This window comes from Chelon labrosus (genome assembly GCF_963514085.1).
Source record: "Chelon labrosus genome assembly, chromosome: 12".
Lineage (NCBI taxonomy): Eukaryota > Metazoa > Chordata > Actinopteri > Mugiliformes > Mugilidae > Chelon > Chelon labrosus.
Genome location: NC_140345.1, coordinates 6,756,119 through 6,783,195, shown reverse-complemented (window position 1 = coordinate 6,783,195; position 27,077 = coordinate 6,756,119). Strand labels below are relative to the sequence as shown.

Genomic DNA, 27,077 nt, shown 5'->3' with positions numbered 1-27,077 from the left:
TAATGGAGAAGACCAATCAGACACAAATCATTTGGTATATATTCAAATACGACTGGAGCGGATCTTTATAGAATTAGTGAACTACACTGCAGTACGTAGAAACACAGACAACCACACACAGTAGTCTTTAGACGGTATAAAAATATCAGTGAGATTATCATGCAGAGTCTACCAGATGGAGATATGGCCACCCATGGTAGTGAATGTCAGTGAGTCCCAAGGAGAAATGGCAAGGAGACGTGACTGAAAAGGGTAGAAATGATTGTGCTGCCCCCTGTTGGTGGATATCTGTCAATGGAAGAACTAAATGTGTTACTCAATACAGGGAAGAGATTAATGAAAACCTCAATTCCAAATTTTAAGAGATTCCAGGCTTCTCAAATCTATAATATTAGTGTGGCATCTAACGTCTTTGTGAAAAGGTTCAGCAACTTAAAAGGAGAAATATTTTAATTTTCAGTACGTGAATAGAAAATATTTTTTACAACCACAGACGGTGAAGACAAAAGAATCCCATATTGACAAAAACAAACTATTATATTATTTATTGAACAATGTTAAGTATGATAGGGTTTCTCCACGTAGGAATTCTAATAATATAGTATAAAAAATTGAAAAAGTACAAATGACAAAGACAAGACAAGGCATTGTAAACAACATCCAGAATGAGAGAAAAAACAGATTTCCTCATGGCAGTATTTTCAGAATAAAGTTTTTTTTTTCCTTTCATAAAACATGTTTTTCTAACTATAATTAACTTTATGTAGTTGCAAAAACATGCCTCAAACTGAGACTAATCGGAGGAACTCCCAACTATTGGGATGAATGTAGTGTTTTCTTTTTTTGCTTTTAGCATATCCCAGCACAAAACTTTGAAAATGGCAAAAGACCATAAGTTCGTGACGTACAAAACATGAAATGTACAGATTAAATGTAACGTAATAAAAGCAGGCCAAAAAGACTCTTACAGTTAAAATGGCCACATATGAAACTTCAAGTTATACTGAAATGCAAAACAGCTTGACGGACAAGTGGGTGAGCCTACGTATCCCATGCTGCCTTAAGGCTGGATTGTGCTACACAAAATAAGCATTCCTCATTGGATGAGGTCAGGACAGGGGTATGAATACCAGATATGGTTGGCTGATGGAAGCTGCTACATGTAAATGGTCAGTATATGTTCATTATGAAGTGCATGATATACTGATCCCAGGACAGGGAGGTGGGGCTGGAGTTGAGTCCTTTGGAAGCCAACGGCTAGTCGACTGACGTCCTCAAGCCCGTTTGAGCTTATCGATGTGGAAGGTGAGTTTGAGGGCAGGGCCAAGCTTTAAACCCATGTATTTCATCATCATGTCGCTACGCAGCAACAGGAGTGCTTTGCCATCAATCTCCTGCAGCAAAGGGGGGAGAGAAATTGAGAGTTGTCCACTAAGTAGCAAAAAGCAGTTTTCAGCCAATTAGGATTCAGCTATTTTACGTATATTCACCATTATGAATGAATACATACGTGTTTTCGGAAAAGGTCAGCATGTGGGGCCAGCACTGGGTCAATATCTCTGATATACTGCATAACTTCCTCCACTGTCCACAGGTTGGCGTCCTGAGCGCTGGGCCTCGGGCTCTCCCTGAAACTGCCTGAGAACAAAAGCACAAACTCAGATTGATAAAGACAGTGATTAACTGACTGCAGCGGTAGGACCTGTCCTAATGCAGCCTGTCAGTCAGTCTATACTGGGTCCATAGGATGAACCTGTGTATTTAGCCTTTTTCAAAAACAATTAAGGTTCAGATTAAATGTATTTGCATCCACATGACTGTGATAGTCAATGTAAAGTCTTACTTGGCAATGTCTACAAGTTTATTATTTAGTTAAATCCAAAATGTGTAACTGCACAGACTGTATATGCAGACCAGCATCTATGCACACAGGAACAGAATATAGTGTAAACACAACTATCCACTGTTTATGGAATATGTCAGCCACTTTAACCTCCAGGAATGTCCAGACATCTGCAATGTTTGAAAGCTTTAAATCTTTAAATGTTACTCATTTTGTAAAGATATTACTTTTGCAGCCAACTGAATGTCTTTGTTTTTCACCAGCTGTCTTCACATCGTTATTATCTTTAGTAAAACTGTATTACTTAAAGGATCCTTCTGATTCTAAGGTGTTAAACCTTGTTCACAAAAACAACAGCAGCAGTGTGAAAAAAACACTTCCTCCTCATTCATACATTTGCCAGAAGATTTTACCACCTTCCTAAAAAAACGCAAAATGACTTCCAATGATCATAAACTCCTGTTGTGTTTTGGTGTCTGATAAGCCTTCCAACACAGTCCCTTACTTAAATCAGACTTCCTGGACTGGATTTTCAGCATTCATTTTTGTTTTTACACAGGGCTATTTTTTCAGTTGCCTTTCAACATCACAGTTTCCCTTCCTACCTGTAGAGTTGTTACGGTGCAGCAGTTTGGAGGGAGACCTCATGCCAGATGTAAGTCCTATTGAGTTAGGGGGAAGAGGACTCTTCTTTAAGTGCTCTGATACCGCAACACTGTTCTCCAAGAAGGACTCACCTAGGGATACAGAAAATCATTCACAAGTGAGATAAAATAATCATACAAATGCTTAAATAATCCAAAAAAAAACCAACAAAAAAAACCAACAAATAGACAAAACAGCTAAAAAAAACAGTTGCAATGTAAAAACCATATTTCATTGTGATATAACTAGAACTATGCAGTGATTTTAGTGTGTGTTATGGGCTTCAGTAAAAGTAGAAGGGCCTTCCTTCAAGGGTGATATTACCCTTTTACATAAATCTCTTCAAATATTCCATTAACTTAATTAAAATCTAAGGAAATTGAAAGATGATTAAATGATTAACCTCCTGCCCCAGAACTTAATACACTTGCTCCTGAGCCAAGAGCGTCTCTGTTTAACTACCTCCTTTTATATGATTATATAAAGCTTTACTGGACAAGTCAGAGCAGTCAATTATTAGAATTAAATGTTTTCCATAAAATGTGATGCGGCATTGGAGTTGAGAGCTACTACTTATATGAATAAATAGTACACATATAATGGGGCAGTCTTGTTTAATCAGTGGAATCATTTAATTTACGCACCATGCTGTTTAATTTACCCGTAAGGAAAATGCAATGGCATTTTTCAAAACAGAAATTTACTACCCAGGAGCAGGATACACTTTAGTCTTTAGTCTGTGCTGCAAAATCTGGTGTGCACACAAGAAAAAAAAGTCATATCAAAGTAATAATATGGAGCCTTATGAAGGATTAGTAGACTTGTCAGAAAATCCATGTGGTTCTTTGAAATCTGACTATTACAAACATGAGAGAGAAATTACTCCACATATCTCTAAATACAAGAATTATAATAAACTAGCACACCATCAGTGGAGAGCCGGGGGATCTTTGCCAGTTTCTGAGACAAGGGACTGTTGAACTCCGGAAGAAAGCGCTTGGTGACCCGGCCTGGACCCGTTGTCAGGTTATCTCCAAAACTTCTCCTCTCTAAGTCCAGAACGAGGAAAGAAAAGTTGATACAACTAGAAGCTCTGATAAAGGTAAAGGCTTAAAGAACAACACAAGTCAAATGTGTACTGATTAATACAGAACATAATCTGTGATAATATTTGCTTCATCCTACTATTGTGTAAAACAGTGTAAAACATTAACAGAACCTTGAAAAATGCATGACGCACATCCTCTTAACTTATACAAGGCTGGTTTCTAAGAAGAAATGCCCTGAACTTCAGGGTTACAACTTCAGTGGACAAGTAAAATACAGCACATAGAGATCCAGATATCAGGTTGCTCTAACAAAAAGGATAACAGTTGTTTTACATATTAGAAATTCAAAATGATCCAACTGATGTGCATGTGAACGGGCAGTGAGACAACAGTCATCCTGACCTGTAGTGTAAGTGTGACTGTCGTAGTGGAGACCTCCTCTGGCTACAGGCTGGCTGCCAAACAGAGGATCGCAGTGAAGGTTGTGGCAGAGTTTTTCCAGGAATCGGAGGACGTATGTGACACTGCTGACTGTGGGCAGGGTCAGGGTGTGCTGCTGCTTGTCAAAAAAGGCTGAATGAGACACACAGGGGTAAAGGTTGGTGAATCAGATGCTCCTAAATCAAGAGAACACTCTTTTGCTTGACACAACATTTCTTATCATCTCGATGAACCTCACGTTCTATGAACCAGTATATAAAATGACTGATGTTAGTGGAATCCACACCTGAAATGACTTCACCTCCTTGTCCAGACTTGAGGCAGGAAAAGACTGTCCCTTGGTTATGAGCAGAGTCCACACAAGCCTGGACACACTGCTGAAGCACAGAAGAGGCTCGGCCCGGCCCAAAGTGGTCTGGGAGCTGCTGGATACGGCGCTGGTCCAGATGGGGTCCCACCTTGCCGTACTTGTTCAGGTACACACAAACTACAGGACAGACAAATGCCAATGTTACATTAATTACTAAATCCCTTAAATCATCATGCATCCCTTTAATTGATTGTATGCACTGTTCAGTGACAATAAAGGAATCCTATATATTAATCTTTGGGACAGATAATCTCGATCATATACAACACGTACCAAGTTTCTCAGTATTTTTGAGATCCATATACTTAACCACAAATGTCAAATGAAATCAAGCTATTACACTTTTCTATGAATGTGAGTTTCTTTTGCCAAGACAGCACATATTCTATGACGATATGTATGTAAACAACAGCACTGTATAACAGTCTAAAATATACTCCAGTATATAACAACCCAGACAAAAAAAAATAAAAATTATGAATGTTCGTTATAGCCTGTGGCCGTTGTTTACCTGTGGGAGCCTGTAGTGCAGAGTTGGGGATGGTGGCATTGTCCAAGGGCACAGTGCTGGTGTCAGGCTCTGGGGTGCTACTGGTGGGAGACGTGGGGACTGGATTAGGTACCACTCGTGGTTTTCTCTGTATACAAACACAGCACATTTTACAGCATTTGTCTCTTCAATGGTTTATTTCTCATTTATTTTTTTCCCCCATATTTTGATTAAATGAAACATGATGCTACAACAGGAAACACAAAAAAGATCAAAAGGGAAAAAAATCCATGCCAAGTGTTTTCATTTATCTCCTCGCAGGACATTACTGGGACCTGATGAGTGCAGCTACTTGTTTTGCCAGCATGCAGCTGAATGCTGCCAACATTTGTTCTAGTCAACCGCAGCGTTTTTGTAACCGTTTGTGCCTTTGAAATGGAAACCAGCCTCCTTAATTTAAAAATTTCAACAAATAGGAGGCATTAATCTATAAATTATAACAAACGAAACAAATAACATGAACTAACTAGATAACTACTCCTGTTAAAATAGACAAGCACGGGACTAGTTCCCAATAAATGATGTACTATGAGAATGAATATACTGGATAAGTTTCCCTTTTCACATTTTTCATCAGTGTTTCTCATGCAGCCAGCTGCTTTAATGTGACATGCAGTGATCTGTACTGGATGGCTACCTTGCTGCCAGGCTTGGGCCCTCTTTTCTTTGGGATCTTGATAGGTTCTGCCTGAGACTGGGCCTGCTGCAGACCTATCCTTTGTGCCCAGTTGGCAGGCAGTCTGCCCCTAGTTCTTCCAGGGCCTGTCACAGGCCTTCCTGGGCCAGCTGCCGGCCTTCCTGGGCCAGCCGCCGGCCTTCCGGGGCCAGCCGCCGGCCTTCCTGGGCCAGCCACCGGCCGTCCTGGGCCAGCCACCGGCCGTCCTGGGCCAGCCACGGCATCGTCCAACCAGGCAGCTCTCTTTGCCCAGCCCAGCTGCAAACAAAAAGGAGAGACAGGGTCAAATAGGCCTACATCTTCATTCAGAATTCTCACCATGCACAAATCAATTACTCCTTACTTTCAATAGCAATAAGCCATGCATAAAGCATCTTTAATTTTGAGTGCTCAGCCCTGAGGTGTCTGTCCCTGACAGCAACTATCAAAACCTAATGTGGAAAAAAAAAACATTTTCCATGAAGTCTGACCTTTTTGTTATTCCCTCAGATATCTCAAAACTTTAAATAAGTAAACCAGCTATTTGTAATTAGGTACACTGACCCTGCAAATAAAGTCAACTGTCTTCCCTTGCATGCCTACCTTACTGCCAGGCTTGGGTCCTCGTTTCTTGGGGATCTTAATGGGTTCCAGGGCTTTGCCGGGCTGGATGCTCTGCGGTCCCAGTGCTGAGCCCTTCTGACTCCAGGCCCCCGTCACTTTGGTTTTCCTGCGACCTGGCTTACGTCCTCTCTGACCAGGAGGTCTTCCCACCGTGGGGGTGGGATGCATCGCTGGGCTCTCCACACTTCCGTCTGTCAGTGCTCCAAGGCTCTTAGGCAACACCACTGAATGAGCAAAAATGAACAAGGAAAAGGGACGTGACAAAAAACACTTCCATATGCCCCCCTTTAAGCACGCATTTATTTACCTCTGATGTATTCAATCTGATCCAAGCTGCTGGCTCCCATATGTGGTTACATCATACAAACAATAGAAGTAGTAGGTATTCAAAATCCAATATCCACCTCACCACGCACCTGCCATGTAACATGTACATGAAATTCCCCACTCAGCAGAATGAGTCATGTGCTCAGCTGCACACGCATTCAAGCCTTTTTGCTCTCGGCTGTAATGCCCTCAATTGACTCCAGCTGCAGCCAACCAAGAAGTGAGTGGAGTCATTCATAGACATTAGACACTCTCAATACATGTAGGAAATCAGGTATAATTTTCTCCAGCTCTGAAGAACAAGTAATACACCACATTTGCACAACTTAATTATTATTATTTTTGTTAAATGCAGACCAAAATCCAAAGGTGATAACCCCTCTCACCAGCACAGCAGCAGAGAAGATCAAACATACCTAGCAGTAAAACACTTTTCCTCTCTTAAACCTACTACTTCGGTTGAAAGCCTGAGGACACCACACTAGCCCTTTCATACTCTAGTGTACTTCAAAGTAGGAGGGTGAACAGATAGTGAGAAAGAAACAGGGCACGAGGTTACATCAAGATGCATATGCTCCAGTTCACTCTGTAACAGTGCTCACTTATTGAATTTGAAACTTTCAGTAAGCTCTAACAGATTAGTGGGCCATTTTCTGCATACAAAAAAGAACATCAAAAATTGACTGCAGTACGATTCTGTCTGATTCAAGTAATAGATGCAGCAAATAATCGTGACATGCCGCCTGACAGTGCGACATCAATACGCATGTTCTCACTAAAGGTATGAGGGAAAATATGCATCATTGTGGTGGCTACAATATGTAACTACAGTACTGTATTGTATGTGAAATCAGACAAATATGCACTGTGGGCACAAAATGCCATCCATTACATCCAACAAAAGAGGAAGCAGAGGAAAAACAAGGACTGAAAGGCATCAGGTAAGACTCCCTTTGAATCCTTAATGGCTAGCTAGAATAAAAAGAAGAAACACGAGAACACCAAGCCTCCAGGTTAAACCCAAATCAAGAAGGAAGCTGCTGACGTCTGAGAGACCGACTTAGAATTTATCTCAAGAACTCCCACAAATGAACACACGCCCTTTATTTCTATGAATTTCAGAAATCACATAAACCACAGAGGGAATATGCACAAGGTAGAAACACAGAGGGCCTAAATTAAATACATAAAAAACAAGCAAACTTTAGTCTAATCCATGACTTCTGGCAAAAATTCAAGAATGTGTGCATGCAAAAACAACTGTGCAGAAAAAACCTAGAGTTTACCAAGGATGTCTGGCTTCACATGCACCTGCAAGCCTACATACGCTCACACACACACCACACAAACTAAAATGCACTGGTATTAATCCTGGATCAACCCAAGACAGATTTACGAGAGGAATGGCCACATTCATTAGTACAGGTCTTGGCCCGTGGGGCTGTATTTATTAAACACTTTCACACAGGCACACCAATCAATGCAAAGCTCAGTCTCTGCAGGCTACAGCTAGTTTTCACAGGACAGCCAGAGCAAGGCAAAGAACCAAAAAAAGACACCTGATTGATCCTAAACAGATTGGGCGAATCCTAGGTAATATGTTCAAAGGTTTAAACAGCCCGAGGTTACAATCAATTGCAGTGCTTGTAAATACAGCCATACGAATTCGTAACAAGCAAACCCTTGTTTTTTTTCCTCTCCCCTGAGTGCGCCGAGTTCATTGAGTTCACAAAACCACCACTGCCAAGCTTCCTATTACAGCAACGGAACTTCTCAAGAGCTTTTAATCTATCACTCTACGAATGCATTTCTTTGATTTCATTCATTTTACTCACCCTCTTTCTCAAATGAATGTTAAGTGTGTGGTTGTCTGCAAAGCTGTCCTCAGATTCACCCTCTCCTCCTGCCCTGTCCTCCTCTCCCACTCTTCCTCTGCGTTGCTCCTCCTCTCCTTTTTCCTCCCTTCTCTTCTTCCCTCCTCCCACCATTTGCCGACAATGTAAACAATCCACCTTTCACAGCGTACGCCTGTTTTTTCTCTTCGTTTCTATCCCCTCTCTTAATTCTTTCCAAGGTGTCTAATCAGACTCTGGGAGCCAGGGTGCCAAAGAGAGGCCTGCGGAGGGGGCACCCAGGCTTCAACCGCGTCATGGCCCAACTCTGCCAGCTGGGTCAATGCCAGGTCTCCATAAAACACTAGCAGGCTACAAAGACATGTCCTGCCTCCCCATTTCCCTCCTTCCTTCCACTCCTTTCACATGCTGTGGATTCTACGGATGAAGACAGTTGACCCTGTGGCTGATAACCTTTGTATCCACATCTTTCTTTTATGTTCCTTGTATAATAAATTGCTTACTCTGGTTCCCAGCTCTGCTTCTGGCTCTTAAATCCTGATGTTAAAAAGTTAAAGGCTCCAGCTTTAAGAGAGGATAGGCTGACTGGGACTTGTTTTATGAATGGAAAAACAAAGAAACTATCTATCATGAAGAAGTGTCAGATGTGTTGAAAACAGTGTTTAAGAAGAAAAGCAAAACCACAGGCATGCCTGCTTTAACATTTTAGAAAACAGATAGGATGTTAGTGAATACTAGAAGGCAGTTTTGCAAACGTAGCTGAAAGGAAAATACTACGTGGCAATATTTTAAACTCTAGATGATTTTATACAAAATATTATTGCCAAATAAAGGTCCCCAGATTTTAACTATTTCTAATTTCATTGATATCTCATAAATGATTTGATTTGCTGTATAAATGGGTCTCTAATAGGATGAATGTGAAAATACAGCAAATGGAAAAGGTCTTATGAAGTGTTTACAGTTTAAATTGTGATCAGACATGGTGACGTTGAGTCGAGTCTATGTTAACAACCATGTGAGACTTTCTGCCTACTGCTGAGATCCAGACCTTTGGTGCCAGGCGGCTGAAGGTTGTCTCCGGTGAGGGCGCACCAGCCAACGGGGAAGATGTCACGCGAGTCATAGCGGCAGTAGTAATCAAAGGCTCCCCGCCAGCCATCAAAGGTGACCAGCACCTCGACGCCACGCAGAGCGCCTACTGTGGCAGGGCAGATAAAGTGGGGATTTTTACGGTCCACGGCCTCCAGCTTCATGCCCACCTGGAAGGAGTTCTGCTCTGGTGCAGGAGGCTCCTGCTGGGGAATACGGAGAAAAAAACGAGGGGTCAGATATAGAGGTATCTGTTCAGTCCTCTGTAGTAGGGAACCACGGTAAAATCAAACAAATGCGGGAGAAAAAAATTACACATTTTCTAATCGAACCATGTATTATACCATGACTAATAATTAAACATGCTTGTTTTGTTTTTTTAGAGCATGTTGAGCTTGTGATCCTTGTACAGGTACCTTGTGAAAGATGCGAGAGGGAGCCATCTCGGCCCCATTTAGTGTTTTCAGAAGGAACATGGGCCAGGAGGACGCATTCAGACGGAAACCTGCAAAAGGGAATTATTGTTGTCAGAACTTAACAAGCTTGATGATAGCAGGGTTGAATGATGTCCAAAGTATTGAATTGCTTTTATATTAATGTAAAGAAGATCTCTGAGTTACGAGCTGTGGGAGAAAATAATCAGAAAATCAGAGGAAATAACAGGACCAAACACTATCAACGACTCTTTGTGGTAAAAAAGATAGACAGAATAAACAGTCAGACTACACAGTCCTCTTTCCCCATGTGTATTCGATACAGAAATATCCAAGGTAGATTCTTTATATGCATTAACTTCACACACTGAAATTCTGTGCTGTCAGTCACTGACATCTAGTGGACATAACAAGAAATCCTACTAAAAAGAAAGGATAAGAGGCGCATTATATGGACAAATGTACTTGGCCACACTTTGTAATTATTGACTTTAGGTGTTTTAATCAGACTCCCTGCTGGATGTTCCACAGTCGACTGTGACTGATATTATTAGAAAGTGGAAGTGTTTAGGAAAAACAACAACAACTCAGCCACAAAGCAGAAGACCATGTAAAATCACATCGTGGAGTCAGCGTCTGCTAAGGTGCATGGTGCGTTAAAGGCGCCAACACTCTGCTGATTCCATAGCTGAAGAGTTTCGAGGCCTCCACTGGCTTTAATGTAAGCACGAAAACTCTGCAGTGGAAGCTTCTTGGAATGGGTTTCCATGGCTGAGCAGAAGCATGCAAGCTTCACGTCACCAAGTCCAATGCTAAACATGCGATGGAGTGGTGTAAAGCACACCAACACTGAACTGTGGAGCAGTAGAAACGTGTTCTGTGGAGTGGTGAATCACGCTTCTCTGTTTGGCAGTCAGATGGGCCCAGACTGGGTTTAGCAGATGCCAGGAGAATATTACCTGCCTGACCACATTGTGCCATCTGTGAGGTTTGGTGGAGGAGGGATAATGGTAGGAGGCAGTTCTTTCAGGGTTTGGGCTAGGCCCTTTATCTCCAGTAAAGGCCAGTCTTAATGCTTGAGCATACCAAGACCATTTGAGACAATGCTATGCTTCCAGCTTTGTGGCAACAGTGTGGGGAAGGTCTTTTTCTATTCCAACATGACTGTGACCCAGTGTACAAAGCAAGGACTATAAAGACAAGGTTTGAACAATGGTTGCAAGCTAGGCCTTCTTGTCCATCTTCACTGCTTGACCTCATAAATGCTCTACAGAATGAGCACAAATTCCCACAGAAACCTTCCAATATCTTAGTAATTATAGCTGCAAAAGGGGGGGTGACACCAACTTCTTTTCCTTTCGGCTTTTCTTTTCAGGGGTCGCCACAGAAAATCATCTGCTTCCATATGTATTTAATACAATGTCATTATAATCCCTGTTGGTGTAATGGTCAGATGTGGCCAAATACTTTTGTCCATGCAGTGTAACATAGAGTCAGTGCCCAGCATTCAGCAATGTTTTCTTTATCATGACAATACGACATAAAAATAACGAGTAGGTGTGTTTGTGTCCTTACCAAGTGGTGGCTGCAGCATGCCTCCGTTCTTTTCACAGTTACCAATAGGCTGGATCTCTGAGGAATCCACCAGGCGCCAGAAGTCGTTCTTATTGTCAGACCCATCCAAGCGCAGCCGCAGCCGAGAGCCTGTCAGGCCCACCACTGTGGCGATGCAGGTGGACGTGGTGTTCCGTGGGTCCTGCGCCTCCAGCTTCATGCCCGCCTTGAACTCATTAACTGGAGGTGTGAGGCTCTAGAAGGCGATGATGGACAAGTTATTAGTTGGAGAGCGGCAGCCAAATAACAGCAGGGATGCAAGAATCCATCAATCTGCTCACCTGTCTGAAACATGAAGCAGGTGCAGCAATAGCGCCGGTCTCTTTCAAGTATTTCTCCCAACTGAAATGCCCTACAGAAGAAAAAGAAGAAAACATAGTAAAATAGTCCTACGGTGAGTACTATATGCATAAGTTTGGCATGAGATGAGGTGATAAAATAAAAAAAACAAGACCTCTGTAAGAAGCAGCACAAACTGGCTGCTGGTGGGTTATTTACCTTGGTACTGTGAGGGCACCCGGGAGGGCCGTCCACTCCGGGCATGCTTGATCCTTCGGGCATCTTTCCACTCTATAGCTGGAGGAGCCAAGGAAGAGAGAACAAGCACTCAATTATGGGTAATTTTCCTCATCAGTCAGTACCTTGCAATACCTGCTACAATCACTGCTCTGAACACTGGCATGGCTTACAGAACTATTACAAGATAATACGCGAGTCTGTCTGCACAGACAAACAAAGGGCTTGGTTGGGGTGAACTCAGCTAACATGTGTCATACAGTATTTGTAGCTTTACCAACGAGCTACAGCGAATATATGTGACCCAGACACTTCAAAATAAAACTGTGAACGGTATAAAGATTCTTACCTTTCTGAGGCACAGGTTTCCTCATGCTCCCACAATGCTGACCAACTAACAACACAACAGTGGCCTCCACTATAAAACCAAGAAAACGCATACAAAAACTTTCAGTTACAGTTGTAAAAAACCAAGCAAAGCTGGGTAATTTCTTTATTTTGTGGCAGATGAATCAAGTCACAATCAAAACATTTCTAGAACTATTCACACGGGATTAGTATTACCTGGGTAATTTAGAAATGCCCTCCCACGTCTGTGATTCGTGTGGCGCATTTGCACGGGATGAGCAAACTGTGTTTTACTCAAATTTACTATCCATGTTATGATATCTCTGCTACTTTCCACTTCACTTCACTCCATTACATGTCAAAGAACATTTTATACCTCTACAGTTTTTCACAGCTTTATTTACTTAACACACTTGGATTAATAATAATAATAAAAAAATAAAAATAAAACATGATGAGGCTGTGTTGGTCCCGGGGGGAGAATGTACCAACTATCTGTCAGTAATTAAATCAGTCCCACTTGTATTGATATGATAAACACATTAATGACTGTTGGAAAATCCAACACATCATTATATGCTGCCATGCATGTCATCCATCTCATCATCCTTCACAATTATGTTCTTCTGATGGCTTTGAGCTTGCTTTTATCTTCTGAAAGGGACTGCATGCTATGCAGCAACATATTGACTTTTCCCTCAAACAGCTGTCCAAACTTTGATTTATAACACAGTCTTTATGATTATTAAGTGAAAAGAGGCAGAATAAGAAAGATGCTGATTCAAACTCAATTAGTATTATCCCAGGACCTCTGTGTTAGGAGAAAAAAAAGGTAAGCTAATTTGCGGTGTGATTTTTACTTTACAAATTATGGACATGGCTGCACAGGATTAACATCACAGACGACCTCCGCAATTATTACAAATTACTAGAGATACCCAGGTAAAACTAGTCCAGTGCAAATAGAGTTAAAGACAGCAGTCACAGAATATCACAAAGAAGTTTGTGAGAAAGGCTGACTTATAACATGTAAAAAGATCTGCAAATTTGCAAGAAAATAACTCATAAGTCTAACTATTTTAGATGGTTCAGGCTACCACATATACATTGTACTGCTGTGTTTCAAAGGGACACCTGTGCTTGTTATGTATTACAGCTTACTGGTTTTACTCTCCTAATGGCAGACAGGGGGTCGTAGGCAAACGGTGCAAGTTCAACAGCCAAGATCATGCCAAGTATGCATGACATGCGGTTTTCATTTACTTTTTTAAACTTTCAAGGATTCACTTTAAGATCAGAAGATATTAAAGCGCGGTCATGGGCTCAGTGCATATGTTTGGCATCAGTAGAGGTGATAAAACACCAAAAGCAAAGAAGCAGCCCAAACTACGGGCTGCGAACACACCACAAAGTTCGCTCATCGACTCCCTGAAAGTCAAACCGTTTTCAGCTAAAATTATTATTACTGCAGTTCTGCACAATTTCATTGATAATTACGTGCACATTTTATTAACAAAATAACTCCTGTGCTGACAATTTAGACTCGCCATGAGTCAGCAGTGAGATGACCCCTATAACCCAGAGCTCAGCTCCCCAACCGCCCCAGACACAACATCCAGGTCATCAGGTCAAAGTGATATAAACAAGTGCTTCATGAAACTGTTTCTCTAGTCATGAACATAGTCCAAATGTATTGAACATAACAGCTCAAATAAACTGAAATGCAAATGTTTGTTATCTAGTATTACAGCGCAATAAAAGGAACATGCAAAAAAAAAAAAAAAATACATAAAAAAAAAAAAACATATCCAGACTAGCATGTCTGGATGAATACACAGCAATACTTGTGCCACATATTTGAATATTTAAAATTCTCCCGCTTTATTGTGAGGGGCCGGCTGCAATAAAATTAGCTAGAAAAGTGGCACACAGTTCAAAGTAGAACCGGTGGCTGCCGTATCAACACACCTACCTTAAAACTTCATAACCGTTTAGCAGCGTCTCTCCTCTCCGGATGAGTTCCCTTTCAACAGAAGGGCGCCTTTTTCCTCCGCCAAGGGGGATGGCGTCCAAATTAAAGCGACCGGCTCCCTGTTTTCAAGGCAGGCAGAGTGATAGCAGGTCTGGCGTTAGAGCGCTGAGCAGGTACGCATTCCTCCTGTTGCTACCCCACCAGCGGCGACTGTTCTAAACTCCAGCTAGTAGTACCACTTTTCTAGCATCAACACGGAACGATACGTTTGCTTTTTACAGACAAAATATCGCGGCTCACATTGCCGAAACAGAATGGGCTCCATTCAAAACACAAAGCTTACACATGGGACCACCCCCCACCTCCCCCTTTCGCCGCCTTCTGCACATTTGCATGTACCTTATATGTACTGACAGCAGAGCTAATTATGTTATTCGGGAATTAACGCGGTATTAACGGAATAAATAAATGTGACATTTTTGAATGAAAGTCGGAACGTGGACCCAGTGCAGCTGTGCAGACCCCGAGCATGCTATGCTACGCACTGCTACACACACATGCCCGCTGCCTAGGACGCTAGCTTAGCATGCTAGGTGGCGCGCTAGCTCGTTGACCCGATTATAAATATTAGCATTAGCATAACGGGAACATACCAGCACAGTGATGTTGCCTAGCGGTAACCTCAGCTCAGCGCTGGAGGCGAACCTAAAAGGAGATGTTGCTCGGTCTTCCCGAGGATGTTTACCTTGCTTTGTAACGTGTGTGTTTGTTTCTGATGTGGATTTAGCGCCTGTCCGCCATTTTTTCCCTACGCGATGAGGAGGGGGTGTTTGCCAACATTTCTTGTTGGGCAGTCAGTCAGGCAGACGGGCAAGCTAGGCTGAGGGAGGGAGAAAGGGCAAACAACGACCACTGGCGACCAATGGGGGTATTACAAGTACGACAGGAAAATATAAATAAAAAAACTACACAGAACGTAAAGAAAAAATGTCTGGTGAATTAAACTAAATATTAAGCAGCATTAATTGTTTTATATGATCTTTTTATATTGATCTTATCAGTTATTTCTTACATTGCGTATATAATAAAATATGTAGTGGATATACAAATTATTTAAGGCAGTATTTCTGCTTTCTCTGGACTCTAACACCCCCATTTTACTATTTTTAAACTGTAAGCATTGCAGTGATACTTAGACACATAGATGTATGTATTCAGCTCTCTATAGATTTGAATGTGCATGTCTGTAGATGCAGTAGAATGTACAGTATATTTGCGTATGTTTGTTGCCATTGTTATCTTACTTTATGTATATTCTTAGCACTGTGTGCAACTACACGGAGGGAATAAAACCCCCTCATTTTGGATAAAGCCCTAACATACATCAAATTTTATTCTAATAGTATCAGCAAATTTAGTAAGTATTTAGAAAGCCACAGCAAACATAACACAACAACATAAAAAAGTGCGTATTTATAAACTGAGGTTTTTCAGTTCTTATATATTTATTTTTGTTTTAAATAAGGAATCTTATTTATAACACACAGTCATTTTTTCACATATTGTTAATATCCACAATAATTAATTGAGCAAAAGAATATTAAAATAAGACGAATAAGAGTGGAATTTTAGTAGATGTTTCTGCGGCAGCACAGAGAACCGCTCTACTTTCATTTAAACAACTGTGCTCCAGTTTTGTGTGTTTGATTAGAAATGTGGGGTATTTGCCTTGAGCATAACATGAATAAAATTTGATTATCAGTGCACACAAAGCTTAACTTATTAAACACTATTTGTTCCAGTTAAGATTATTACAACACTCGCAACTGAATTATGGAATCATCCGAATGTAAAACAAATGGGAAAAATTATATTTTTCAAGCGCAACAAAATTCGCACACTCCCAAAGTGAAATCGGCGGCAAATATAACTGAAATCCAGTAGTTCTGCAGCAACGTAAAAGACGCTGCACAGTGCAATTTTTCCAAAGGTATTTTCAGAAAAATTGTGTAGGTGTGAAAATTAGAAATAGGAGCCATTTGGTAATGCCATGCCAATTAGGTCTGAGTAGCAATATGTGATTTGGAGAAACACCCAGCAGTTCAATTGTGTGTAATGGTCACCTGGCAGCACTGATAATGCCCATTTCAGCCTACGCTGGGCAGGCCATGGCCTGGTGGCCCCATGCACCCCAGGCAATTATGTTTGGTTTCACACGGTGAAAAGGGTTAATTGGCGGCGCCCACGTGCCTGATTGGACCTGTTTCACGCTTGTCAGCCTTCATCGCATCAAAGGAAGCCTCAGTCCACAAGCCACCATTATTAGAGCACACACCTCATGGACATGCACCGCGCACAGACTCTGTGCTGTGTATATTGAGTGCTCTCTGAATGGCAGCACGCACACACTCTACACACAAAGAAACACACTCATTTAGATGCATTCTACCACACGTTATTATTCACTATGCAAAGACGTTCACACTTGCATGGACTCAGACGTGATGCAATTCACTTTCTGGATGATCCTCAGTAGCATCACTAGGGGTCAGTGTTGTTTTACACAAAGCAGGGCCTTAGCACTCTGCCACTCTTGTTCCTTCTCTCTCATCACTTCCCCATGGTGTAGTATTTGAGCGTTCCTCTGACCACAGCACAAAACCATTTATCATCATCATCACTGTCACTGGGCATTTGAAAAACTCTTGAAAAAAATATTTTTCTCTTTTATTATGTAAAATTCTTTGGTGTGATTTTCTTTTTAGACAGCTTCGTATTAGAAACCCATTGTATTCTAATTTCTCTACCTGTGTTGTTGTAATTAGACCAACCAATCAATGTGTGCCCTTGTCCATTTCACAGGGTCTCTGTGTGGTTCTGTTTTCTTTTTTTCTCCTTTTTAACAAGGCTTCAACCACTGAGGCACCAGCAGTCTATGAAAGTCCATCAGCCATTATACAAGCTAGTTTGATTGGCAAATAACAACGGTGACAATGTTGCCCATTCAACAGTCTGCTCTCCATAAATCACGTTTTCTTTAGTTGTAACAGAATGGACGCACATATCCTGTTACAACTGGAGCTTTGTTTTGCAAATCAGAATTGTCATGAAAGACTGAAGGGAGATCATGGGTACGTAGAAATTTGTTTTTCAAACTCAAAGTAACATTTCCAGACAAGATGTTCTTCACTGGTCCAATAAAATCATTATAAAAACAAAGAACAGCACTCGTAAAGAAAAGATAAGGAAATTAGAAGGAGGCAGTATGTGACTCTGTAACAACATGATAAAGGAGGCATTTGATAAAGGTATTACAGACAAGATAAACAAGATAATCTGGTCTTATTATTATTTTTTTTTTATGTTTTGCGGGTTGAAAACACCGAAAATGTCAGTTAAATGTGACTCTACACACTCAAAACACATGCAGATAATTTATACAAACTGCCTTTGATAGCTGTCATCAGAAGAAATTCAGAGGTAATTTCCTCTTATCTTGTTAGCACGCTTCCACAGTCACGTATAATACAGATATACAAAGAACCTGCACATGTACAATTTCAAGACAGACCTATTGTGCCAATGCAAATGTGAATTCTCACATTAGTCCTTGCTCTTTTCTTTTGGGAGCAGTGCCAGCTCTGGGTCCGTTTGGAATGTCTAACTTTTTGCTCTTTTCATTTTATCGCACTAATTGAATCTGGCTCTCATAGCTGGCAATGTGTTTTTGGATTTCCAAACATGTTGCTGAAGGTGTCCACTAGCCAATGGCATGGCTCCACCGCCGTGGTCTGTTTTTTCACATGCAAGGATCTTTTCCCACTGTGCCTCCTTGTCACTTTCAGCACTTTGGCACGCTCCAACAAAGTCGCCCTTCTCACACATAGAGAAATGCCCAGACACACATAAACAGACACACACACACACATATATACAGGCACATGCACACACAGTAAGAGTCAGATTGCGTGTGTTCCTTCCCAACTGTGCCTCGGAGGACTGTGCACTTTTTCCGCAGACGAGGACATGCATGTGCACACACACGTACACACACACATATAGACTCCTGACACACACTTCCCATCTCTGCTGGCATCCTGGGAGGGACGTGCAAGAGAGAGAGTGAGAGCATATGTTGGATAGACGTTTGTTGAGGGGGGATATTTCTCTTTGGATGTTGTCTTACAAGCTCTGACGGCATGGCGCAGAAAGAAGGCATTTTTTCGTCCAATTTATTAATCCTTTTAGGCAATGTTCTCTGTTCAGAAATGCAAATTGAATCAATCTGAGGCTGACTTTAAGACTTTTCAAGTGGGATTTAATTAGAAGCCAGGGCCTGCAGTTTTTAATGAGAGAGGGGGTGGAGAGATGGAGAAAGAGAGAGAGAGAGTGAGAGAGAGAGGCATGGGGAGGGAGAGTGGGTTGTGGTTTTGATCTGGGGGTCCTGCTGGAGAATGGATACACAAACACCCACAACATGCTCACACACACGCTAACATACACATATGCATGCACGCACACACCAACACAAATGCGCCCCGTAGAGCTAAGTGTGAGGATGCCCGCTGTTCGGCTTTTCTTCACTTCCCTCATTTCGGTCTTGTGAGAGTTCAACCAGAGATCTCGTTACTTTAGTGTACATCTCAAACCCTCGCACAAACCTACCCTATATAAACGCTGATGGAGTGTAGCTTCACGCTGCTCTAGTTTGAGCTGCTCTGTCTAGAAGCCCTTAAGTTAAGGCATGGCTGTTCCCCGGTGTGAAGGCATGTAAAGCTATTAAATCTGAATTTAGTGTACGCATAAGAAACGCACGCTAAGCATCCAGGGCTTTTCCCAGGATCTTGGGATTTCTTATGCGCAAACCTGGAGAAACAAGTCGAAGCCTCGAACGACAGTCTAGGTTTACACATGCATCTCAATCTGAGGTCGCTCTCATAGGGAGGTATGAACCACTGCACATAAGGTATATTCTGGGTCACACACAGTGTTTAGCACAACTACGAACTATTGAGCAATATACACAAGATACCAAAGATACAAAAGTCTCTCCGGTTTGTTGTTTCCACATAGACACACGTGATGATTTTCAGATTGTCTGAAATGTTCAGAGGTTTGTAGAGGTCCATTTCAAAAAGCTAGCTTGGAAAGGACCATCATTTCATGCAACCGATTTGTTTTCTCTAATTTCCAGTTTATCACGCTAACCTTATAAGTCCTTTCTGGTTCCCAATGCTGGGGGTTTGGAACCACTGCTTTAGATAATTTTTCTCATTATTGCTATAGGTCAGTGATTCCCAATCTGGGGTACGCGTACCCCCAGCGGTACGCAAAGTGACGTAGGGGGTACGCGAAAGAGTTGATTCTGAACTCAGCCTGGTTATATTTTGAAACTGAAAAAATGGATAACGGGTTGTTTTCTCATTTTCTGATTCTCCACCTAAATGAAAAATCTGCACAACTGTTTTTCATGTGAGTCAATTATGTTAATAGCTAGATTGTAGGACAACTGGCTTTGAAGCTATGTATCAGTTTGCTGCTAATGTAGCTAGTGCTAGGTCACCTAAATAAGAAAGACGCAGATTCCCTGAAATGTCTGTGAATGGTGGGCAAGTGCAAATCTCCTGATGATATAGCTATACTCGCTACAGTTATTTTCCCCCCAGAAACAAGCAAATCTCGTTCTTGATTGGGTCTTTAAATTATGTCGTCAACAATTCTGATAGATTTCTTTTTTCAAAAGTGAGCTGCTGTTGCTCACTGAAAATGCTGGTAAATACATCTATTTTGTGAGAAATAATTCACTTAAAGAGATTTTATTTGTATGTTATGCATGCTAAATGTTGGTGGTGGGGGTGGCGGCAGGCTCACAGACATTTCTTTTTCTAGCTACTACAAGTGCGTGAGAGTAGGGGGTACATGGCTGGAGGTCAAATGTCTGAAGGGGTACGGGCTGTGTAAAGTTTGGGAACCACTGCTATAGGTGAACATGTGTGTAAGCATGCATACATCCACAATTCTATGTGTGTTTATGTGCCTAGGCATGCATTAAGTCATCTTTGAGTTATTTTTACTTATGATGATGTGGACAGTCGCAGATCTCCTTGACACTCCCTCTTAAATGGTTCTAGCAGACAGCTCTTCCCTCAAGAGTAAAACTTGTCCCTTGATTTATCAGAGATTTTGCTGCCATTTGGCTATCACATGCTACATCTGATACATTTTGGGGAAATATGGTGCTGTAAAAAAGGGTGAAGTCGGCCTGTGGTGTCGGGATGTGGTTTCAGAGCTCACGCTCTCCTAAGGCTCTGCCTTCTTTCTTTCTTCCCTCACTGTTTCCCGTCACCCGCTCAAACTGGGCCTGGACAGCACTAAATGGTGTTTTTCAGGGACTGGTGTGACATCTTCAAGGCCACCATATCTATTTTTTCTCTTTCTATATTTTCACTGTTGTATTTGCATCCACTAGGAAGGGGAGGGGGGTTCGTTTCGTCAGTGCTTCTAACTTGACCATTTCCACTTGGAGAGTTTTCTGTGTGCGGCTGTCTCTCATAAAAGTTTGTCTGTGTGGTGGAAAAGCAGCGAAAGATAAATGTCAAGAGGATTACATCCAGCTTGGAAATTTCAATGTAGGTAGAAAAAAAAAACATGAAATGATATGCATGAAAACAACAATTTTGGATGCCAGTGGAGTTGATGTACAGTATTGAAGGAGCCGTGGAAGGAGGTTGAAAAGATGTGAAGAGATGACTTTTAGGCTGCCACAGTGAAACATGAATGTACCCATTAAAGCGAAAACTCTAGTGTGTGCCTCACAAAATGCTTGACAACTAGTTGATACTGTCAATGTTTAAATAATACTAATTAATCTCCATTATTGAAACATGTAATTAATCTCTTTCTCACCCTCGCTTGCTGTCTTTCTGTCTCCTTCTCGCTCACATTTAATGGAACATGAAAGGGAAACCCAAAGAGCAAATGCTGTGTTGTGGTCCTTGCGGGGAGCTCATTGAGGGACTCACATCAGAGGAGATAACAGGCAAAGAGACAGACGGGTGGACATGTTTTGACAAACAGACAGTTGGTCCAGAACTCCTCCCCATCCTACCGCTCTGCGCCGGCTCTCCCTCTCTCTCTCACTGTGTGTGTCTTTGAACTCAGGTCTTCATTAACAATCTGCTGATTAACAGGCTTGGGAACACAGGGGGTAGATGGATCAGAAGTAGAAAGAGAAATAAGGGATGAGAGAAACAGACAGAAAAAGGGGGGATGCAAATTAGAATACATCCACAGTAAGCCTACGTTCAGGCCAACATGTTCTCATACCTAAACGTGCCCGCTCCAAAGCTCACTCTTTTTTATGACACTAAATGGTAAGTTGCAAATTTGCCAGCAAGCCACATTCACAAGTGGAGTTCCTAGCAGTAGCACATATATCCTAATTTCTCCTGAGGAGTAAATGATTGTTTTGTGGTGTGACACTCCAGTCGTGGCATCCATACTTCGCATTAGAAACCACGGCTAAGTGCACTCCAAAGCATTAAAATGAGTCCATCTTTCACAAAAACCAGCCTTCCTGCATCATCTTTCTTCATCTCAATAGTACATGAAGCAAGGGGACAAATTTTCTGCGGACATTATCTAGAGTGGATAAATCTGCCAGTCTCAAATTTTAGTGTGACATACTAATGCTACACAAGTACAGCTTCAAATGTCACCCAAACAACGGCATTTGAAATGTCACTTAAACTAAACTCAACCAACAGACAACTAAATGATTTGTTGCTCTCTTCTAAAGATCACCATTCACTTTTTTTCTAGTTATTAATTTAGATTAGTTTTTAGTGAACAAACCGCATACTCCAAACCTGCTTAGAACAGTCTGATTAGGGCTTTGTAGCAGCAAAGTTAAGAAGGGTTCATTATATATAGTTGTCTTTTGTTGTCTCATCACAGCCACATACAAATGCATCTTCACCAGGCTAACAAGTAGCATTTATAAAAAAAACAGTATTTGATGGGTAATTGTATGACTGTGGTATAAAGAAGACAATAATGAAAAACACTATTGTGCACCGTTGCACATGTAATTTTAAGACAAAAACAGCATTAGTTTTCAAAGTGTTGACATAATATTGAAGTTAAAAAAGAAAGAAAATGCAATGCTGGGCAACCCAGAGGGAAGGAGAGAAAAAAAAGGGAGACATTGACTGAGAATGGGTGAGACTGCAAAACACAGAGAGGGGAAGACAGACTGACACAGAGACAGTGGCAGAAAGTCGGACTGATGGAGAGTGAGAGCCCGTCTGATGGACACAGAGAAAGAGACAGACTGACAGAGGAAGAGAACGAGGGATGGGCCTGTTCTGAATTAATGACTGCTCTCATCAGAAGATGAATGTTCTCCCGCTTTCCCCTCGGAACAGAGCTTGCAAATAAAAAGAAAGTCAGTTCAACGAATAATGAGTACGCAAATAAATAAATAAGCCAATAAATAAATGAATAAACGTGAAAGGCAGATTATGATTGATGCACGCTCGCTGGGGCACATTTGTGAGTTTTTGTAAACACATAGTTTTTTCTTTTGTGTTTTATGGTTACTGTATGTATAGTGTATCCACACTCTGTGATGTTTGGGGATGTAAACATGCACATCTCTGTTGTGTGTCTCCTTCATGCACACATACATGTGATGAGTGTGTGTGTGTTGGTCTTCAAATTTCCGTTGACGGCCATGTGAGTTTGTGGTTGTGAGTTTTTGTTTGTGTGTTTGCGTTGGTATTTACTTGCATGTGGGTTCGCCAATGTGGCTTTGTGATGGTGGGTGCACAGATCCATTTTTATTAGACTGAGTTTGGGTATGTGTGTGAGTTGGGGGGGGGGGGCTCTCTGGTGAGTCTCCTTAACATCAAACAGCTGGAAGTAATAAAATATTTAGGAAGCGCTGGGAGTCTGTGAATATTAATACTGCCTTTTCCTTCTGTCTCTCAAATCTCCTTCTCTTTTCCCTACTTTCTATTTCTCCTTTTTGCTCCCAGAACATCCCTCCCTCCTCCCAGACTCACCCAGCCTCTGTGTCTCTTCCTCCGCTGCGACATCTCTCGTCCTCTTCCCTTTTGCTTCTCTGGTGCAAACTCTTTGACTCCCCCTAACTCTCTGATTTCAGCCGCTTTGACCTTGTTTATCAGGGAAACACAGCTTTTTAATTGGGGGTCCACTCGGCCTGCTGGCGCTCCGCATGATGGAGGGAGAAGAGAGGAGCTGACCTATGCCATCCTGTCATGGTAGCGGCGTGAGCGTCTCACTGTGTGAGGATAAGCAGTGTCACAAGTCCTCTGCGCCACCAGGCAGCAGAGTTCACCACACTGCGCTCTGCCATGTCAAACATGAGAGTGGACCAACAGGCAAACGGATCCACTGGCTCCCGAACAAGGAGGGCCACAGAACCTTTTGGCTCGACTACAACAGAGGCCTGTGGATGTCGTTTTTTCAGGATTATGTTCAGTTTAAAAATTAGTATCTTAATTATATTTGTAATGACACAAAATCAATATATTTACATCTATTGCACAAGAATTAACACAGCACAACACATAGGTTTGTGTTCACCTGAAATTAATTCACTAACTATTAATACTAAATATCTTACATCAATTAAATTTAAATTTCTGTTAGAAAAAACAAAAGCAGAATGCGCTAAACCTTATCTTTAATAATTTATTTTGGCTGGGATATAAGGCTCTTTTAGAGTACTGCAGGACATAGATGCTGTAACTTACGGACGCAGCCTGCACCGGTGCACGCCATTTATACCTGTGCGCTCGTCAGTCTGGCTCACCCTGTAAAAACGCCATCCAAATGCTAGTCAATGCTGTGTCTTTTTTGCCAGTCGGGTTAATTTTGTTTCTACCTCTTGCTTCATTTTCAACGATGGCGACTGAGACTTTCTGTTTGTATCTCTGAACCACCCCAGTTGACCTTTCCTCGATGTGTTCCAGCTTTATTGATCCAAAACAATCAATTCGAAAATTCCGGAGATGGAGAAGCAGCTGGAAATACTAAAGCGGAAAACACGCTGCTACCAAGCGGACCAATCGCGGCTCTTGCGGTCTGCGTTGCCGCGGCGCATAGTTACATTTCTGGGGAGGTGCACGACAGGCTACGACGTTAGGGTCTGCGCAGGGTTTGTGTATGCTCTGCACCGTCGCCGTAGCTTCTGTGTCTAAATCTAAACCACCTATAACGCTATAATGCATATAAAGTATTTACAGTTAAAGCATGATATACTGTATGCTTCTGTGTTAGATCTACGTCCAGTCGTTCAACATTTATTAGCTGCAATTTTATGACCAGTCAGTTCCATTGCCAGACAATCTTGGAGTTACACAAAGAAACACATTGGCATAGAAATCACACCACCAACTAGCAAATGAGCGACCAAATTACATAACAATATGAACCTACCAGCCCTACCATAAATGCTCAGAGTGACATGTAGCAGCATAGACTTAGCACATAAGATTTGCATAGATCTATTGCATAAGTATAAACCAAGATTAACTTTTTACAAAACATGTTTTTCAAAAAACTGAAGGTATTTGCAGGTAATTGTGCATGTCTGTATTTATCCGATTTCTTTACTCTGGCACAGACCGACATGAATGAGCTTGCACCCAAAGGCTGTCTTACGGTCTTACAGATTGTAAAAAGGAAGTTTTATGTTGCACAAGGTCAGGCATTACAACAAACACTACATTCATACAACGTAGGACAGGGACGCAAACAGAACGACAGCAATTCCTAGACAAGGCAGACGGGAAGCAGGACAGTGGAGTCTAGCAGATGGTTGTGGATCGCACCAAGGTCATTTGTTCTGAGCTGACATACCAAGGCTCATCCTCTTTAGCAAATGAAATTCCTATACGTGTCAGAGGAAAATGCAAAGCAACGCATAATTGCACGCTCCATTTTATTGTAGTTGAAAGAAACAAAGACAATGCTTTAATTCACAGTCGCTGACAGACAGGCAGACAGAAGACACACAGCAGTGACAGAGGAACACTGAAAGGCAGAGCGAGACACGGTCCAGCTGACAGTGAGACAGGCTCTGGGCAAAAGACAAAGAGATATAGTCATACTGAAGGACAAGCAGATAGGAGGGCTGGCTGTTGTCAGCATCAGTGACAACAACAACAGCAATGTAATTATACCTTCTCTGATTAAAATCAATCTCATTTCTGCCATTCATGACTCATTTTGTCTACTGAAAAGATCTATGCCTCTGTGACACCCCTGCCATTGAGAGAAAAGGAAGGAACTCAAGGTGGAAAGATGGGCTGGAAGGAAGAATAGAATACCATTGCAGCCCTCTACGGTGAACCTGCATTGTTGTAGAGTTTCTAGAATTTCTTCAGTGTTTTCACTGTGCGGACTTTCTGTCAGTAAACTAGGAGCTCAGTTAGATGGTGCTGTTGTGTATGTTCAGGCACAGTGGCCATGTTCAGTCATGTTTTATGATTATCTGAGCACAACTCTGGCCAGTGTAAATTTCCAGCCGCTCAAATATAGCCTGTGAATGTTACGTCTCTAAAGTTTTCTCCAGCCTTTCCTGTTGTTCTCCAGCCTTCAGTGATGAAGAAAGCCTACTATATTTCTACACATAGCAGGTTGTGGCCTGGACTCAACTTTAGTGGTTAAATACTTTCAAAACATAATAGCGTTATTGTGCATGTTTGCAGCTGCTGCCACTCCAGAATGCAAGACTTATTTTTCTCCCCCTACCTCCATGAATTAGTCCGTAAGTCTACGCTGAGAAACCTAGAGGGTTGCAAATTGCTCATATGACAGACTTGTGGTATTTGAATATTGCACAAGTGAAAACTCCCTTTTCCCAGAAGCTATGGAGACAAAGACATGCAAAGCGAGGGAGACAAAACAGAGGAACACATACAGAGTGGAAAAAAGAGAAAAGAGATTGGAATAGAGACGGAGAGACAGAGGGGAGAAGGCGTCAGTGTGGAGAGGATTTATGAGTGGGGCCTGTCTGTTGGCTACAGGCCTGGTCCCTCTGTGGTCCACTCCTCTGTAATATTCACCGCTCCTCAGGCTCCCATGTGTCTGCCTCTGGGTGCAATGTACACACATGCACACACGCACACTCTCGCACGCACACGTATACTGTACAAATACTGTACAACCGCAGTTTGCGTGTACATATAGGCCACTTGCTTCAGAGGAATCTAGTCGCTACAATTACCCATTTGTTACATCACTGGGTAGTTAACGTCTGACTCACTTCCCACCTCTTCCCCTGTTCATCAGGCCATTATCTTAACTGTCTACTTGATCTGGCATCTGACACATGCAGACTTCAGTGGAAAGGCACCGTAAACCGCAAGTAAAACTGTTTTGTGTATGGTTGGATGGAGATAACTGCAGGACAACAAAAAAGAAAAAGTAGTTCAGTCAGACAGTCAGCACGATTTGATGTGGTGGAAAATAATTTCTCCTAGTATTCAAAGAATCTATGAGTATTCTGCCAATACAACAGCAACCCTCGACGAAGGACACTAGGACAGTGGAGGGAGCGGCATCACCTGAGTCATCAGTAACAAGCCTGCCTCGCACACTTTGGTATAAATACTATGAAAAGTCACTAAAGCTATGTTTGAACAACAAACTTGTTTGAACAACTGGCTGTGAAACACAACTTCTAATTTCTGTTTTCTAACCACAAGCATCAAA

General features: G+C 41.9%; 1 protein-coding gene across 3 annotated transcripts; it reads right to left on the bottom strand.

The window, feature by feature from the left end:
• Nucleotides 1-530: 530 nt before the first annotated feature.
• Nucleotides 531-15,081, bottom strand: LOC311496648 (polycomb protein SCMH1). 3 transcript variants are annotated; one of them, XM_084556558.1, is made up of 17 exons: nucleotides 14,987-15,081; nucleotides 14,334-14,452; nucleotides 12,363-12,431; nucleotides 11,996-12,073; nucleotides 11,779-11,849; nucleotides 11,459-11,693; nucleotides 9,866-9,954; nucleotides 9,409-9,655; nucleotides 6,157-6,401; nucleotides 5,536-5,832; nucleotides 4,860-4,986; nucleotides 4,265-4,465; nucleotides 3,940-4,110; nucleotides 3,415-3,537; nucleotides 2,449-2,580; nucleotides 1,511-1,638; nucleotides 531-1,394 (listed from the first exon to the last, which is right to left on the bottom strand). In XM_084556558.1, exons 3-17 carry the CDS (start codon nucleotides 12,385-12,387, stop codon nucleotides 1,275-1,277), a joined length of 2,289 nt encoding a protein of 762 aa, XP_084412684.1. In that variant the 5' UTR covers nucleotides 12,388-12,431; nucleotides 14,334-14,452; nucleotides 14,987-15,081; the 3' UTR covers nucleotides 531-1,274. The 3 variants fall into 3 exon arrangements, with proteins under 3 accessions (XP_084412684.1, XP_084412686.1, XP_084412685.1); XM_084556560.1 differs by having other exon boundaries at nucleotides 9,409-9,652; XM_084556559.1 differs by lacking the exon at nucleotides 14,987-15,081 and having other exon boundaries at nucleotides 14,334-14,702.
• Between the last annotated feature and the right edge of the window lie 11,996 nt (nucleotides 15,082-27,077).

Coding starts and splice junctions, on each gene's coding strand:
- LOC311496648 (XM_084556558.1), bottom strand. CDS start 12,387: ATGAGGAAACCTGTGCCTCAGAAAG. Junction 11,694..11,778: donor CTGCTTCATGTTTCAGACAG/GTGAGCAGATTG, acceptor ATCGCCTTCTAG/AGCCTCACACCTCCAGTTAA. Junction 9,955..11,458: donor CATGCTGCAGCCACCACTTG/GTAAGGACACAA, acceptor TCCCTTTTGCAG/GTTTCCGTCTGAATGCGTCC.